The following is a 16,887-nucleotide window of genomic DNA, read 5'->3' on the forward strand; positions in this document are numbered from 1 at the left end:
ATTCAATAAGTTTGAATTTCAAATCTTCGCATGCAAAAGTAAATTAGAACGACTATTGATTATCTTTTAGAAAAACAAATAATAATTTTAAAATATAGTCATCAAATTAATAGTTGATGTTGATTTAATTGATTTAATATTTAGTACCAATCCAAGGCTTGAGAGCATGTCATATATACAACAACGATATCATAATAATTTGCTCGACGTTTTGCAGCATAAAAGGATGTGTTCAATAGTTTCGGATTCTTGCCTGAAATGGACACATCGATCATGTTCCACTCATGTCATTAATACTTTCAAAAACTCTCTACTTCTCTTGAATGCTAAAGGTTGTAGGATTATTTTGAGGAAAAATAGAACTAAGATAATGTCTATTAAAATAATCAACATGTCAAGTTAGTCGAGCTAGTAACCAGGTCGGAATAATTTCATATTTCAATAGTATAATGATGTTATTAATTATTTTTACAATATTGTTTGTATTTTATAAATAGAGTTTTATTCAGAAGATAAACACGTGGGGTGGTGGCGCAGTTGGCTAGCGCGTAGGTCTCATAGCTTTTTCAGTGATCCCGAGGTCGAGAGTTAGAAACTCTCTCACCCAAATTCTACTTTTTTTTGTGTATAATTATACCGTATAACCAACAAATAATATCACTAATTATATATTTTGTATATGAATAGTGTAATTATACCGTATAACCAACAATAATATCACTAATCCATTACATCATCAATTTAAGTAAGACACATATTCACATTAGCAATACCAAATAATATGAATTGACATGCCATAATAACACACGATACACATTAGCAATACGAAATAATATGGATTGACATGCCACAATAACACACGATGCACATTAACAATACGAAATAATATGAATTGACATGACACAATACCAATACGAAATGATATGAACATGATTATATGATTAAAACCTCATATTCTACGATAAAAACTGATCTACATAGTTTTAAAACTGATTTACAAGAACATAGAGAAAACACTAACATATAAGTATTTTTTTAAATTAAAAATAATGATAGTAACATTATTTTTAAGGAGTTACCCGAAACCCAAAATTATCCGATTTTTAACGACTCAATTCAACGAGGATACAAACCTAATAAAGCTTGACCCAAACCATTAATTTTTGTTTATATTCGTGTTCTGCCAAATTTAGTATCTTGTTGAAAATTAACCCCTAATTTAATACAATCAACTTCAAGTGCATAACTTTCCTCCTAATACACGTTCCACCTTATTACTAACTCCGTTCATAAAAAATAGTCATTTTTTCTATTTTAGGTCGTTCATCAAAATTAGTTTCTGTCTATTTTTTAATCATTATATTTTTTAGTGAGATAGTCTAATTTTTTAATAATAATACATGAACTACTTGTTCTCTTAATCTCTTTATTTTACTAATTATATTTTAAAACTTGTGTTACCACTATTTAGTCTATTTAAATTTACAGTTAATGAATTTTATATGCTCATTGTATATTTGAATTTAATTTAATTTAATTTAATTTTTTGAAAAACATACGGTACTCTTACCCTGAATTTTGGATTCCACCTTACCCCTACGCTAAAAAATCGAGATTAAATGAGTTAATGATTAGTTGATTACGATATTATTTAACATTTTAACCTAAATCACAATTTTGCTTCGAAAAGAAAAACTAAAGAAATTTGCAATTAAAGCTTTCGTCTTCTTTGAGCAAGTCAGAAAATAGTCCTTAAAATCGGATCCGAGCAGCGCCGCCGCTCTTCTTCTAAACCAGATTTCTCCTCGTCTTCTTCAATACGGTATTTCTCTTTCCTTCTCTTATCTTTTTATCCACAAAGCATTTGGGACTTGTATTCAATAATTCAAAAACTAAGCAAATTGACTGCGTTTGGAACAAAGAAACCCCAATATGCGATTCTACTATTCAAAACTAGCTCAAAAACGCAAGCATGACTGGTTTGGAGCAAAATTGTTACTGCATTTTAGGTTTTTCTATATGAATTTGTAGAGGAAAATGGATTAGCTGACCTTTCACCCAAAATGATACCAGAACAAAGAAATTACTATAGCTGAATTCACATTTATTGGAGAAAAAACTGCAATTTTGTAGTAATTGTTATGCAGCAAATATATTTGTTGCCTAAATGCCCATTTTTTATTCAGAGTTGTTCCTGTAGATAACATGTCTTTGCTTGACATTTTACTTGGTTGCTTTTGAAGATCCATGAAGTCTTAATCTAATTTAAGCTTTTGGTAGCATTTCCCCCCTTTAACTGTTGAATAAATGCCCTGTTATGTTGAATTTGTAAGTGTGGTAGTAGCTGTAGAAGGATTATTGTTGTTGTTACTGACCCGATTTGTTTGGATTGAGTCCGAGAGACCTTTTTCTGCAACGCGGTTGGGGAAGGCCCCTGCGTTATGGACCTGTATAAATAGACCAGGACTTAATCTAGGTTCTAGCATTATACATTATTTGATGATTTATGTCTTGTTTTTCGACTCATGGTGAAACTCTCCTTTGCCGGTGACTTTTATCAATCTTGGTTTCTATGAAAATCTGTGTGTTCATCTTGTTGTTTGTGTATACTTGTCTTTTTTCATAACAATCTGCAACTATTTTTGTGATCATTTAAGTATCATGTGCCTTTTGTATTAGTTATATGATTTTGAATGTTATATGGATCATGTCATTTTTTGTTGTATATTGTATGGAGTCATAAAAATTGCTGACTACTTTTGCAAGTTAGAATTCCACATAGTAGTTGTATGTTGACATATATGAAAAATGAACAATTGCATGTGAAACTCCAGCAAAAAATCGAAATTCGAAATTGCACTTGCATCATTTTAAAAGTCATGTGAAATTACTAATTAAGTGTTAAAATTCTGAAAAATTCCTCCTAACATTGCAATACTGAAAAGAAGGTGATATTTCTTGCTAGGGGTTCGGCTGTCTAATAGTCCTGACTGCTTCTTGCCCTGCCTCGTATCTTTCTAAACCGAAATCTCATGACTGCCTTTGATTGTCAATGAAACCTATCATTTCTTAATATTCAATAATAATTTGCTTGAATGCCTTCAGCGTAACAGCTTCTGTAAAGCACCCCCTGATGAGAACTTGACATCTGACATCAGACATCAATGAGCAGTGCTTCCAGTTCAAGTGGTGTACGAGCAGCTCTCTCCTACTGCGTTCAACAAGTACGAAACTATGATTACCACCACTACCTGTGCCTTCTCGAGCTTCCACCAAATGTGCGTAAATCCGCCTTCGCCCTCCGGGCGTTTAATGTTGAGACAGCGAGAGCAATGGATGTGGCTTCTGACCCCAGAATTGGGCTGATGCGGTTGCTTTGGTGGCAAGAAGCCATCGACAAGATCTTCTCCAACAAGTTAATCGAGCATCCAGTAGCGCAGGCGCTTGCTTCCATGGCATCCCAAAACAAAGCTAGCAAGATCTGGTTGAAGAGATCAGTCGAAGCTAGGATCACTGATGCCCGAAGAGAGCCTGCTGATATTCCACAAACCATGGAAGAATTAGAAAGATATGGCGAGGACACCATGTCAACCATCTTATACTCGACGCTCGAAGCAAGCGGTATTAAGTCCACTGCAGCAGACCATGCTGCGTCACACATCGGCAAGGCAAGTGGCCTCGCATTGCTTATCAAATCCTTGCCGTATCATGCCAGCCGGAACCGCCACTTTTCTTACATACCCGCTGAGATAGCAGAGAAACATGGGTTGCTGGTGAATCAGAGTGGACAATCCGAAATCCGTATGGATTCTCGCGAGGAGCTGTGCAATGCTGTCTTTGAGATGGCATCTGTAGCCAATGCGCATATGCAGAAAGCTCGTGCGTTGGCTAAGACAGTGCCCCGTGAGGCTCATCCGGTACTGCTTCCTGCTGTGCCAACGCAGGTGATCCTCGATTCTTTAAGCCGTGTGCAGTTTGATGTGTTTGATCCAAGATTGGCACAAGGTGTGTTGGGGGTTTCTCCTTTGTGGTATCAGTTGAAACTCAAGTGGTTTTCATGGAGAGGGAAATACTGAGAGCTGTCCAGTTTTGTGAATTGGGATGGCTTTTCTCCAAATTAATTCTATCTTAACATGAATAATTGTGGAATTTTTTATGACTATACCAAGACCATTTTTCTTTTTGTTGAACATGATCCACATATTTTCAATAAGCCCACATTGTATCATTTGCAGTATATGGAATTGTTTGGTGTCTGATTAAAATTCTTCATATATGTCTGTTTTTCCATTTTATAAAAGTTAAAAGATGCCGATGTCTTTGTTAGTTTTCTTGAAAAGAACGATGACAGTAAAAGCTAGTGTGATATACTCCAAAATACAATTACTGCAAAAAACTGATTGGAGTTTGGCAGAGAAATGAGCTGTATTATACCCCAAAACACAACTACTCCAATTGAGTTTGGCAGAAAAATGTTTGAACACTTTAATGGCAAAACACAATTTAAAGAAATATTTTTAGTTTGTGTTAATTGTAATGACTCCAATCGTTATGTCTTGAATGCAAACTTAAATGCATATTTAATTTTCAGCATTAATTTAGTAACCGATAAAATTTATACATTAATATTAATTTAGTAACAAATCCATCTAAAACAGTATGTTTACCTAAACGCCATGTTTGGTTACCAGGATTCTGTCTGGGAAAGTAATCTGATTCCTTAAATTTTAAATTCCAGTGTTTGTTTCCATTTTTAATCAAACAGGGAAAGTAATCAAAATCCTGAAACAAGGAAAGTTAGTACAACTTTCCAGGATTCTGAATCCTAACCTTTCTTAGTTATTCTTTTTCCCAGTTTTAGGATTCTTACATATTTAATGCAATATAGTATAGTTTCATCATCATGATCATTTATTACAATATTTTAAAAATAATTTAAAAATATAAATCATACTTAATTTCAGGATAATAAATAACTATAATTCAAATTATCATAATTATAACTATATTATTAATATTTATATTTAATTTTATTATCATAATAATAATAATTTATTTAATAATTAAATATAATTATAATTATATAATTATATAATAATTATTACTCTATAAATTAGTAATTAACAATAAATTGTAATAAAATTTTAAATTATAAAATTTATTCAATTAAAAATTTAGTAAATATAATAATAATAATAATAATAATAATAATAATAATCTTATTTATTATTATATTATTATATATTATGATGTATAATCCATATTTAAACTATCCATCGTAATAATAAATAAAATAATATAATTATTATCATTTGTAATTAAAAATTTATTAAATAATATGTATTATTATTTTTTATAAATAAAAACTGATAAGTATATTTTTAGTTTAGTGTTTAAATCAAATATAAACTTTAAAATCTTGATATTTTCCAAACACAAGAAAGTAAAGTTATCAGGAATCATATTCCCGGGATTCATTTTCCCAAGAATCATTTTCCTTGCCAACTTTACTTTCCCACCAACCAAACATGGCCAAAGAGTAATAAAAAATTATAGTTGAACAAAATTGTCAATTGGAAATATATATAATGAAATGAGTCTCATTCTCCACTAACAATATTTTAATCATTTTTTTCTTTCAATCAATCTCTTACTTTATCAATTGTGCATTAAAACTCGTATCGTTTCAATTGTTGTCTATTTTTTAGGAATGGATAGAGTACTTCAATTAACTATGTCTGAAAATTCAAATTAACGTATAGAAAGACGGGGAAAAAAATTAAGAGTGAACTACGCCAAAAGTCCCTAACGTTTCCAGAAGTTGCGTTGCAGGCCCCTAACAAAAAAATATCGTCAGACAACCCTAACCTTAAACGTAATCACCTATCGTGTTTTTCTTGACTATATTGCCCTTTAGCCCTAAAAGGGCATTTCAGTCAGTTCCATGAACTATTTGACGTTGGCCCTGCCCTGCATGCTGTCGCGGTTACTGTGCATGATGTCATTGATGTCATTATGCTTCCACCTTAATTTTTGGGGCTATGTTTTTATTTTTTTAGAATCATGTTTCTTATACAGGTATGTTTACTAAAATCATATTTTTAAGATACTATTATTTTAAATATTTGATTCTTGTGATATTTCAAATTTATATTTATATATTTTTCATGAAAAATCTGAAATATTTTATTGACGGTATTTAGTGAATTAAAATAACAATATTTTGTTAGAGATCAGTTCGATAATTAATTTGAAACCTATTTATAAAGGTCAAAAAAGCTATTTATTCATCAACATTTGGCCTACCATAAAAATAATAAGTCAAGTTTCTTATTTTAAAAATTATTATATTCATATAATAATGCTAGATATACTTATTTATTTACATGACACTATCATATAGATATAGGGAGAATTTTAATTCGCTCACTGCCTAGAAAAGAGAATATTCCCTTTTGTCCATGTTACTCCGTCCCAAAATATTAGACTTGTATACCACTTTGGGGTGTCTCAACATACCTGAGTCATTTCTATTTATGGTAAAAATCTACTTTATTACCAACTCCACTTACACAACTAAACAATACCTCCTAAATTTCAAATAGAGAGGGTAAAATTTCATTTCAGATTGTTTCACATATGAAAATTTGATAAAGCTTATAACCATATGGTTGGATATGATTTTTTTCTAAACTCTTGTGTGATTAATTAGGTTCCAACGGACAATATTTTTTCATTTTGTAAAATCCTTTTCTTGATTAAAAGAGGCCTTAAATTTAGAAAATTCAAAACATTTTTCTTTTCTTCCCCCTTATTTATTTCTTATCAGAAACTTCTTTAGGAAACAGAATAAGGCATTAAAGGGAAAGGTAGAGAAAATGTGGATGGTGGTCCAATCCTGATTAATACTGTATTATTAAGACTGGAACCAAATTAAATCCTTGGCTCAAGATCTCCTATTGCCTATATTAAAATACTACTATTACCAACTCCAACTATATAAGGTATTCATTGTACATATGTAAAATGACCAAAATGCCCATGAAATCATCTTTACATGGTACACAGTCAATACAAATTAAAATGATCTATAGAGACTTGATAAGTTTTTAAGATTGTGATGTATACCACAAAATATTGTTAAATTTCCAATAGCTCACTATGTATGATACATCGAAAAAAATGCTAAATGGAGGAATTGGGCAAACAATTCAACCAACCTTACTGTGCGTGATGCCAGAGTAGGTCTACAGTGGATGTCCCCACGTTAAAGGTAAGGTTACTAAAATGCCCCTGAAGGGATTTTGACTTTTTGGTCCGAAAAATGGCTACAAATACACGATATGTGATTACGTTTAAGGTTAGGGTTGAATGTCGATATTTTTTTTGTTAGGGGCATGCAACGCAACTTCTGAAAACGTTAGGGACTTTTGACGTAGTTCACTAAAAAATTAAAGTGGGGCAAGGTCGGTATACTGAATTTCAAATTGATTTATTCGTGTTTCATTTTAGCTATTGAATTATATCTCCCAATATAGAAATATGTGTTTGTATAAATCCACTATACATATACGTATAATATAGGGGTTTTTCATTTTCACTTTATTTGCTTAATATTGTAACATTATTTCAGAACACTACAAACCAATTAATGTGATTTTAGTTAAGGGAATGTAGTCGTTTGCTTTATTATCATAATCAATAAATCCAGTGCACTACTTTTTCATTTTACAATGAAACTTAAAGTTCAAGAAAATCAACATTTATACACCTACACTTTTTAGTTTCGCATAGAAATGTTCTACTACTTCATATTGATAGATGTAGTCTTGTCTATTACTTTTTCTACTCAATTTTTTATTCCCATTTCTCATATAATTTCTTCTTCTCTCTTATTTTATGTCCTTCGTAGTAATTTCTCATGTTAGAATCGACAACTTTTGATTTCTAGACGAACTGCATTACCTGTCAAACCGGGTCCGATTTACAAAACTGGACTTTAGCAACACAGTAAATAGTCTATATCTACAAGGGCACACACATAGTAGAAAAGACCATTGGTAAAAAAAATTTAAGATTAAATTTCTAAATCATGATATAAATTGTCAGAAAAATCACAAGAAACTATACAACCATCTACAAATAATAGTACTACTCCAATAGAACTGAAATTACACTAGAAAGTGATACCCACTTTGGTGACCTAGGTATACAGATCAAATGAATGCTTGCTTATTATAGTAACGAATTAAATGCACCTTTTTTTTATTTCTTAAGTATGCAGGCATAGATTTAAATATTTAAATGTGGTTTGTATTTTCATTGTCGATATGTGTAACAACTCGAACTTTCGTACCTTATTATTATTAGCCTAAAGATAAATAATAAGTAATCGTTGTAGTATTCGAAATCTGCCGTTTTCATGTATAATAATTGATCTTGGAATTATAAATAATCGTTGCTTCGTTCTCGAACGAATATTTCAAGTAAAAAAAAAAGTAACACCAAAAAAAAAAAAATTATAATGTCCGACATTTCTTCGAAGTCCGCTAAATTACTATTATACAAATTTATCAAATCCTTACAATTGGGGAAAAGTTCACGCAGCCCGTTCAACGGTCGTGCTCGTACTCCAAGAAAGTCCGGTACATCATCAGGGAAGACTATGGATGTTATTTGTTTTCCTACACCAAAGCCACGAGCTTAAACGGGGTTTTTCCTACACCAAGTTAAACAAATAAGTAAATAAATATACAAATAATAAAATTTAATAAAACAAATAAATATAAAAGAAAGGGGTAGGCAGATCCGATCCTGAGGATCAAATTTTCAGCAACAATTGATACGGCATTAAATGAAATGTCAGAACAATCATCAATTCTCCGACAAGAGAATATTTGGAGGATCATGTCAGACCACTTGCTACTCACATATACATACCAGCAAGAACATATTGTTCATCACTTTCACTACCCCGCCAAGTACCAAACAATACCCTCCTCCCAAAATACTTCCAACAAAGCAGGAAGGCAAAGGAAGAGGACGTTCACATCGTAGTGGAAATTTCAGCAAAGTTTATGCATCACATATGAAGGTAAGTAACAACAACATATTTTTTTCTTCTTTCAACATATGCATATAGGCAAGATTTAGCCTCTGCCAAATACGAACTTAACAACTATAGCAAAGAATATAGAAAGCAATTTCTAGCAAAGAACTCAGGTACTTATCTTAGACTAAAATATAAATCTGCCGGAGACAGATTCTCTGCAGCCTGGAGACAACCAAGGACAGCCCCCACCTCGATACGTCACTAATTTCACAACCTTCACAAATTAATTTCCAAAACTCTTAGATCTAAGATTATAAACTTTTAGAAATTGAAATAAAAGGGAAGAACAATAAATCAACCCTTACCTTTCGGGAGTCCGGCGAGGAGGCGACAGATTCGGGAGAGAGAAGGGGGGCTGAGGCGGTGGAGCAGCGATGATGTGATGGCGGTGGAAATCGAGAGAGGGAGGTGGAGGGCTGCGACGTCGAGCCGCCACGCGTACAGCAGCGGTGGCGGTAGCGCCGGCGTGAGCATAGCCGAGAAAGAGAAGAGAGAAAGAGATGAAAAATGGAGAGGAGAAAGAGAGGAAGAGGGAGAACCGAGAAAGGGGGAGAGAGGAAAGGAGAAGATGATGGAGGGGAGGAAGCTGAAACTCTAAATTAGAGAAGGAGTCTTCCCTATTTTGTGAAATTTGGGGAAAAAGAGTGAATAGAGATAGAGAGAGAGTGTGAGGGAAGAAGGAGAAGGTGGGAGTATAAGTGGGCCTCTTTTGTTTTTTTTTAAGAATTGGGCCTTTGTTTGTTTTAAAAAAAAATCGGGCCTTATAAAGCAAATAAGATGATTTATTTGATTTGGGCCATTCTTTTTAGTTAGGCATTACTAAATAAAATGGAGAGATAAGGATGAGTTAATAATTGTTTGGGCTTTAAAATTTTAAGTTGGAGATATAAGGTGGGAAAATAATTAAGTCTTGAGCCTTTTAAATAAATCTTTGGGCTGATAATTAATCGTGACGAATTATTTAATTAAATCCCGAAATAATTTTGAAGTATGAATAGTTTATCCCAAGTCCGGAATATATAAATTTTTCTTAACAAAGGGGAATACTTGCGATAATTCGGTTAAGCGCTTATATAATTTTGGGATTTTAATTCGACATCATGGAGGGAAATACGAGGAGCCAACGGAGGAATTATGGGCGTAAGCGGCCGACCGGAGTCTCAAGCGACGCCTTGGGCGGCCGCCGAATAATCGAAAATATGTGAAAATCGAGAAACGAGATAAAAGACTTTAATGAGGGTGCATGCATTCTAATTTAAGTAGTTTTGTCCTTGAGTCTAATTAGTGTATTATTATATTGTGATATTTTCAAAAGGGTACGTCCACAAGTAAAGTCGGAACGAAAGATTCAAGCTAAGGGAACTAAACATTCAAGGTGAGCTTTCTTATACTAAAAATACAAATCGTATTATATGAAAACACGAACACATGTTCGTGATTTTTAAAGATGTTGTCTTGCCATAAATGTTTTGTGTATGATGCCTATCTGTTTGGCTAAGGCCAAAGGAATTATGAATGATGATATAAGTCGAATTCGGGTCCCAGTGAGGGTGGTGTCCCCGCTCGGACTAGTGTACACAAGCTACCTCTGACATGTTGGGCAGAGCAGGTGACCGAGGAAGGTGGCCACCTTCCCGGCACATGAATGTAAGGTGACCGTGGGAGAACACCATCTCCACGGCACAATGTGATTAGATATGGCAAAGAATGGAAAGAACTTAGACTGCGCAGTCGAATAAAGATTTTTAGTAAGCTCAGGTCTTTTAAATAAAACCCCTGGGTGTTACTGTGATGATGGCTTGACAATATTTTCAAAAGTATATTTGTATTTCGGCAATGTGTTCACTGAGTACTTTTGTACTCAGCTCTGCATATATTTCTAAATGTGCAGGATGAGCAGCGAAGTGGTGAAGAAAGTGCTATTGAGGCAAGACATTTAATTCAGTCAGATTTTGACTCTCGGAGGTTCATGTCTTCATACATGGAACCGCGTTCATTTGCTTTCGTTGTGCATCTTAAAAGACTCAGGTCTATTTTATTCAAAACTCTGATTTTATTTCGAGCTTTTCACATTTGTTTGGAGCTATGGTCGAGTTGTGTTGTTTTTCCCCTTTCTTCCCCCGCTTCTTTAGTCCTCCCCTAGTCGCGATCAACCGTGTTTTCTATCCTTAGAAAATGCGGTCGTGACAATATGTGTAAATATTTTAAAATGATTGAAAAAGGACCAAAGGGTGCGTAGGTGTCGTTCAAGCAAGGATATATTCTACTGGTCAGGATAGAGATCCTAACTAAGCCTAGACCCTGGTTTCAAAGATTCCTCAACCCACTCCTACTGATCAGTATAGTGGTGATAAGGGTCGAATCCCACAGAGATGGTGCGTTTAAAACTACCGCGGTGATATTTGGAAAGGTGTGGTTAGCTACCACGCTTGGGTTGAGTCTCTACCTAGGCGAGAACTTAAAGGTGGTGTTTTACTGGTCAGACGGTGCGAAAGACATTTTGAATGTAACTGTGTACGTGAAATGGGGAGACATTTTTGTAACAGAAAATATTCGAAAAGTACCGGGTTTCTATTTTGGGCTAAACGGAATATTCAGAGGGTAGTGGAAGTTGTGATGACTAGGCTGACAGGTCTGCATAGTACAAACTGAAGGTGAAGGACAAAAGGTAAAAAGCATCTAAAAAGCAAAAGTGGTCCCCTCCAATTGAAATAGACACCATCTTCTTCAACAAACACATCCAAAATTCAGATAACAATTCCAGATTCAACACGGAAAACACTGATTATCAACTCACGAACACAGATCTAAAACCACGAAATCAAATTCTGAAATCAAACACTGGAACTGGACTTCTGCATACTGGTCAACATGGAAGAACGATTCGGAAATTAGAACTAAGCTTTGCATGCAACGATCCACTTCCCAATCAAACAATACCAGCTTATACTATCCTAGAGAAACTTGCTACGTAAAACAGAAATGAGAGATTCAACACTTAAAACACCGAGAAACTTTAGATCTAAGCTAACTAGACAAGGAAGGAAAAGAAAGCAACACAATAAACGGGACGGAAATCAACTTCATAGCATAAACACGTTCGGATCTTCAACAAGTACTTCAAAAGCAGAAAATATCCAAAAGCAACAAAGATCCAACGTAAGGAAAACAAGGAAAATTAAACTGCGAAAGCAAATAAAAGTGTTTTGCCACTCCGGGCGATGGAATCTCTAAGCTACGGTCTTGCTGGCTGGAACGGACGATGACTGGAACTCTGGGAACATCTGGGCGTCAGGTGATCATGGCTGCGGCAGGTAAGAAGCGGGACACGGCTGAAAGACTGGAATTACCGAGAGAACTCTCTACCTAAAAATGGTGGTGAATGAGTGAATCCCTTCTCTCTCATTCTTGGCTTCTTTTTATAGGAAGGCTTACCCTTGATTTTAGGGTAAATCCTCATTGCAAGTTGACTTCTTTGCCCTTAATTGTGGGTAATCCGTCCAAGCTATCCGTCTTCTCCATCTCAAGCCGTTTCAGCACAAATACTGATCAGTATGAGATCATGCTGGCTCCCTTTTTCACCTGAACATTCCGAAACTTCCCTACTGGGTAGAACACTTAACCTGCACACTTTGAGCAACTGTTTTACAGATATAATCAATTTTGCACCTTATACTGACCCGTAACCAAGGCCTAGAATACCACTTATCAATGATTCATAGATATAGTAAACTAAAATTCAAATTACTTCATATAATCATATTCCGAAAGGGTAAATTAATGCCTAAAATAAGAAGACTGTATTTTCCATTCATTTTATTTGCGTGATGTCTTATTTAGATAACATTAATTAAAACCCTACGATTAGGTAAGACTCATATAAATAATTTCTATGCTAGCTTTTTATAATAAAAAATTGATTATTTTTTCTGTGATACTGACGTGCACATATATATTCATTAGAAAAGATAGGTATTTATTGCAATTATGGCATAAATTAACCAGGAGTGTCAGTGTGTCACGTCTACTTAACTTAATCAATGATGTTTGATTAGGAGCTAAATTGATTATAAATATTAAATAACATAAATGAGCTCGACATTCAGTATTGATAGCATACGCATATAGTGTCTAATAAAATGCACATGATGGAACTTTCTTAGGTTCATGGCATATAAACATTGAAATCTCCACCTATTCATTTTCTTGTTATTTAAGACATCTTGTTGATGATCAATTTGAAGAGATGATCAATTTGAAATTCGTTATGCAGTCTCAGCAGCTGTATTCAAAATTTCATGTCAATGGAATTATGTGTGTTTTGTTCTTGGACTAATAATTGTCTTACATGATATGATAATCATGTATTCTATGTACATTGAAATTTATGTTTTCACATTTCATAAAAAAATTCTATTTACCAAACTACAATTAATTTAATTATTACGGTGATTAGGTTTATAATTATTAGGCATGGGTGATTAGGTGAATATATGTATTGAGCAGGGCATTTGAATTTGGAGAATGAGGTATCCAAATGTGTAGTTTATCTCACTTTTAGTAAAGTTAGGTTTATAAGTACATTATTAGGCATGGGTTAACGAATTATAAGTAGGATGGCTAATGACCTATTTCTTGGTTCTAACAAAATCATCCCTTGTGGAAGAGTTACTACTAAATTACACTAAAGAACAAAGCTCAAAATAGTGACGGAATTAGTGACAACATTCAATAGCTGAACAACTAGTGACAGAGTTAGTGACGAAAAAGTGTCAGTCAATAATTAGTGACAGATTTTCCGTCACTAATGCGAAGTAGTCACCTACGGTTTCCGTCACTGTAAATTTAGTGACGGAAAATCCGTCACTAAAGTTTTTTGCTGACAATTTATTAGTGACGGATCTGCTGAACTTGATCTGACACTAATTTGTAAAGTGAAGGAATTTCACTGTTTAGTGATGGAAATATCCGTCACTAATTGGCAAATTTTATGTAGCGAAATTCTCTCACTCCACCATTTTTTGAGTGGACCACTTTTTCATTTTGAGTTCAAATTTTCATTTGATATTTTGCATCGGATCAATTTTTGTGTTCAAATTATTAGGTAGACATGTGACTGAATTTAAGTAGTATAATTTAAACATTTACCAATCTCAGACAAAAAACAAAAAGTACTACTTTATTTATGAAATTCTAAATTGGGAAATGAATGTGAGCCTATCTCGTATATTGACGGACTTTAATTTGTTTGATTTTTTACTTGTAAAATATTATGTGTATGCTTATTATGATAACTATTGAAACTTTCTAGTTTGCGTTAATTGTAACGACGCTAAACGTTATGTCTTCTTGACTGCAAACTTAAATTCATATTTAATTTTTAATATTGATTTAGTAACATAAAAAAATTTATGTATCTAACATTAATATAGTAACAGATCCATCTAAACTAGTATGTTCATATAAAGATTAATAAAAATTATAGTTGAACAATTGTGAAAAGGAAAGATTTATAATGAAGTTCAAATCCATGATCAAGATAGTGACTGTCCTTCTAATATGTGCAACAATTATACATGAATCGAACTCATATACTCCGCCCGGACCCGATTGCTACAAAAACTTGTTGCAGTATTGTGTTGATACGGTTCGTGAGGTGATATGTGCAGGACCAAACGGTCCATACGAAGAAATAATAGATAGATGTAGCGGTCCACTAACTGCCAGAGTTGCGATCCATGTTTAAGTTGGTGATATTCCTTGTAATATGTACAACAATCATCGATGAATCGAAGTCATATACTCCCGCAGGACCCGATGGCTACAAAAACATTCCAAAGTATTGTGTTGATGAGGTTCTCGAGGCCATATGTGCCGGAGAGAATACTCCAATTGAAGAAATAATCGAATGTCGGAATTCACTTTTATTTGAAGTTGATGGCGATTGTTTCGCCAATAGAATGGCCATTGATATTGGAAAATCTTGCAACGTTAGCCCAGAAGAAGCAACATTGTTAGCAGGTCCAATTTAGAGATTTATCAATTATGGATCTCGTTAAGATATATGTCTGGACCACCAAACCTTTACACTAGAGTAAATGTTTGGATATTACTAGAGTAAAATGGTGTGACTCATTGAAATATATTTTGAATTATAGCTAGATATTACTAAATTAAATAATAAATGAACACTATTCAACTTAATTTACTTCATTATTTGATGTATACCCCTCCAACCCCCCAAAAAAACATCTTTTTAGGTCCACGAACTTTGACAAAGTATCATTTTAGGTCCGTCAACTACAAGTTAATATGATTTGGGGTATTTTGAACATTTTTTGGACCAAAATGCCCTTAAGGTCTTCAAAGGGCAATTTGGACAATTCTTTCGCCACTTATCTTGTGTCAAAGACCTAGAGTCCAACAATTTTTTTACTACTATTTAATTCAATTACCATCCAAATTGAATTTAAATATAATTATAATTTTCCGTAAAAAATATGTGTTAATATTTAAATTATTAGATGACCAATTATTTAGGGATAGTGAAATTGAGACTTGAGACTTGATACTTTATTTTATTTTTTCAATCTAAACTACAATTTAAGAACTCACTATAGGTGATTTGTGAATTATATTTAGTTTATTTGTTTTGAAATTAGACAACTATTAATTTGGATTGTCATTCAGAGTATTATTTATATGAATTTCAGAATGGAGATCAATAACATCCAAATTGAATTTAAATATAAAAATTTGCCATTAAAAATTGTTGGACTCAAGGTCTCTGATGCAAGATGAGTGGCGAAAGAATTGTCCAAATTACCCTTTGAAGGCCTTAAAGGCATTTTTGTCTGGAAAAAATTCAAAATACCTCAAATGATATTAACTTATAGTTGACGGACCTAAAATGATATTTTCAAAGTTCACGGACCTAAAATGATACTTTGACAGAGTTCATGGACCTAAAAAGATGTTCCCTCAAAAAATAAACTGCATTTGTCATTTTGGGATTTCCCTTAAGAATTGACCAATCTATTTAAGAAAATTGTTTTATCTCTAATGAGATGGGTTCATTCTCCGGTAATAATATTCTAATCACTTTTTCTTTGAATCTCTTTCTAACTTTATAAATTGTGCATTTAAACTTGTAACGTTTCAATTGTTTGTTTTTTAGGAATGAGTGGAGTACTTGAATAAATTTCTGGAGTTAATTAAGTAAACGTTGGGATATTTTGGCTCACACCATGAAAAATGGATCTTTAGCTTTATGCAGTACTTAATATGTTTTCATAGTTTAATTCTGTCATGTATTTGTATAAGATACTTTTAATATTGCAAAATTAATCGAATCAAATTATGTGTCCTCTAGTGTTTAAATTAACATATAGAAAGATGTGGAAAAGTGAGAACAAGTTTGGTATACTGAATTTCAAACTGATTTATTCGTGTTTCATTTTAGCTATTGAATTAATGATCAGTACTCCGTATCTCCCAATATAGAAATATGTGTTTGTATAAATCCACTATATATAATATGACTCATATATATACTATATTTCTTATTTTCCTATAGGGGTTTTCCTTTTCCATTTGCTCAATATCCTAACATTATTTCAGTAGATTACAAACCTAATTCATGTGATTTAAGTTAAGGGAATGTAGTGGTCTGTTTTATTTTGTGATAGGACGACCCTATCATAATCAATAATTCTAGTGCACCACTTTTTCATTTTACAATGAAACTGTAAAGTTCAAGAAAATCAAAATTAATA

At 33.2% G+C, this 16,887-nt stretch overlaps 1 protein-coding gene and 2 long non-coding RNA genes across 4 annotated transcripts; 2 read left to right on the plus strand and 1 right to left on the minus strand.

Moving 5' to 3' along the window:
• Positions 1-1,672: 1,672 nt before the first annotated feature.
• LOC121762901 (NADH dehydrogenase (ubiquinone) complex I, assembly factor 6-like) lies at positions 1,673-4,276 on the plus strand. 2 transcript variants are annotated; one of them, XM_042158921.1, is made up of 2 exons: positions 1,673-1,822; positions 3,106-4,276. In XM_042158921.1, the coding sequence occupies exon 2, from the start codon at positions 3,165-3,167 to the stop codon at positions 4,074-4,076; it is 912 nt and encodes a 303-aa protein (XP_042014855.1). In that variant the 5' UTR covers positions 1,673-1,822; positions 3,106-3,164; the 3' UTR covers positions 4,077-4,276. The 2 variants fall into 2 exon arrangements, with proteins under 2 accessions (XP_042014855.1, XP_042014857.1); XM_042158923.1 differs by having other exon boundaries at positions 1,674-1,822; positions 3,114-4,276.
• A 4,204-nt stretch (positions 4,277-8,480) lies between these two features.
• Positions 8,481-10,235, minus strand: LOC121762705. Its single transcript, XR_006042273.1, has 2 exons — positions 9,418-10,235; positions 8,481-9,326 (listed from the first exon to the last, which is right to left on the minus strand). It is a non-coding gene; the product is annotated as an uncharacterized LOC121762705 (long non-coding RNA).
• An 854-nt stretch (positions 10,236-11,089) lies between these two features.
• Positions 11,090-16,568, plus strand: LOC121762706. The gene is made up of 2 exons (XR_006042274.1): positions 11,090-11,140; positions 16,290-16,568. It is a non-coding gene; the product is annotated as an uncharacterized LOC121762706 (long non-coding RNA).
• Positions 16,569-16,887: the final 319 nt, after the last annotated feature.

Source organism: Salvia splendens, chromosome 13 (genome assembly GCF_004379255.2).
Source record: "Salvia splendens isolate huo1 chromosome 13, SspV2, whole genome shotgun sequence".
NCBI lineage: Eukaryota > Viridiplantae > Streptophyta > Magnoliopsida > Lamiales > Lamiaceae > Salvia > Salvia splendens.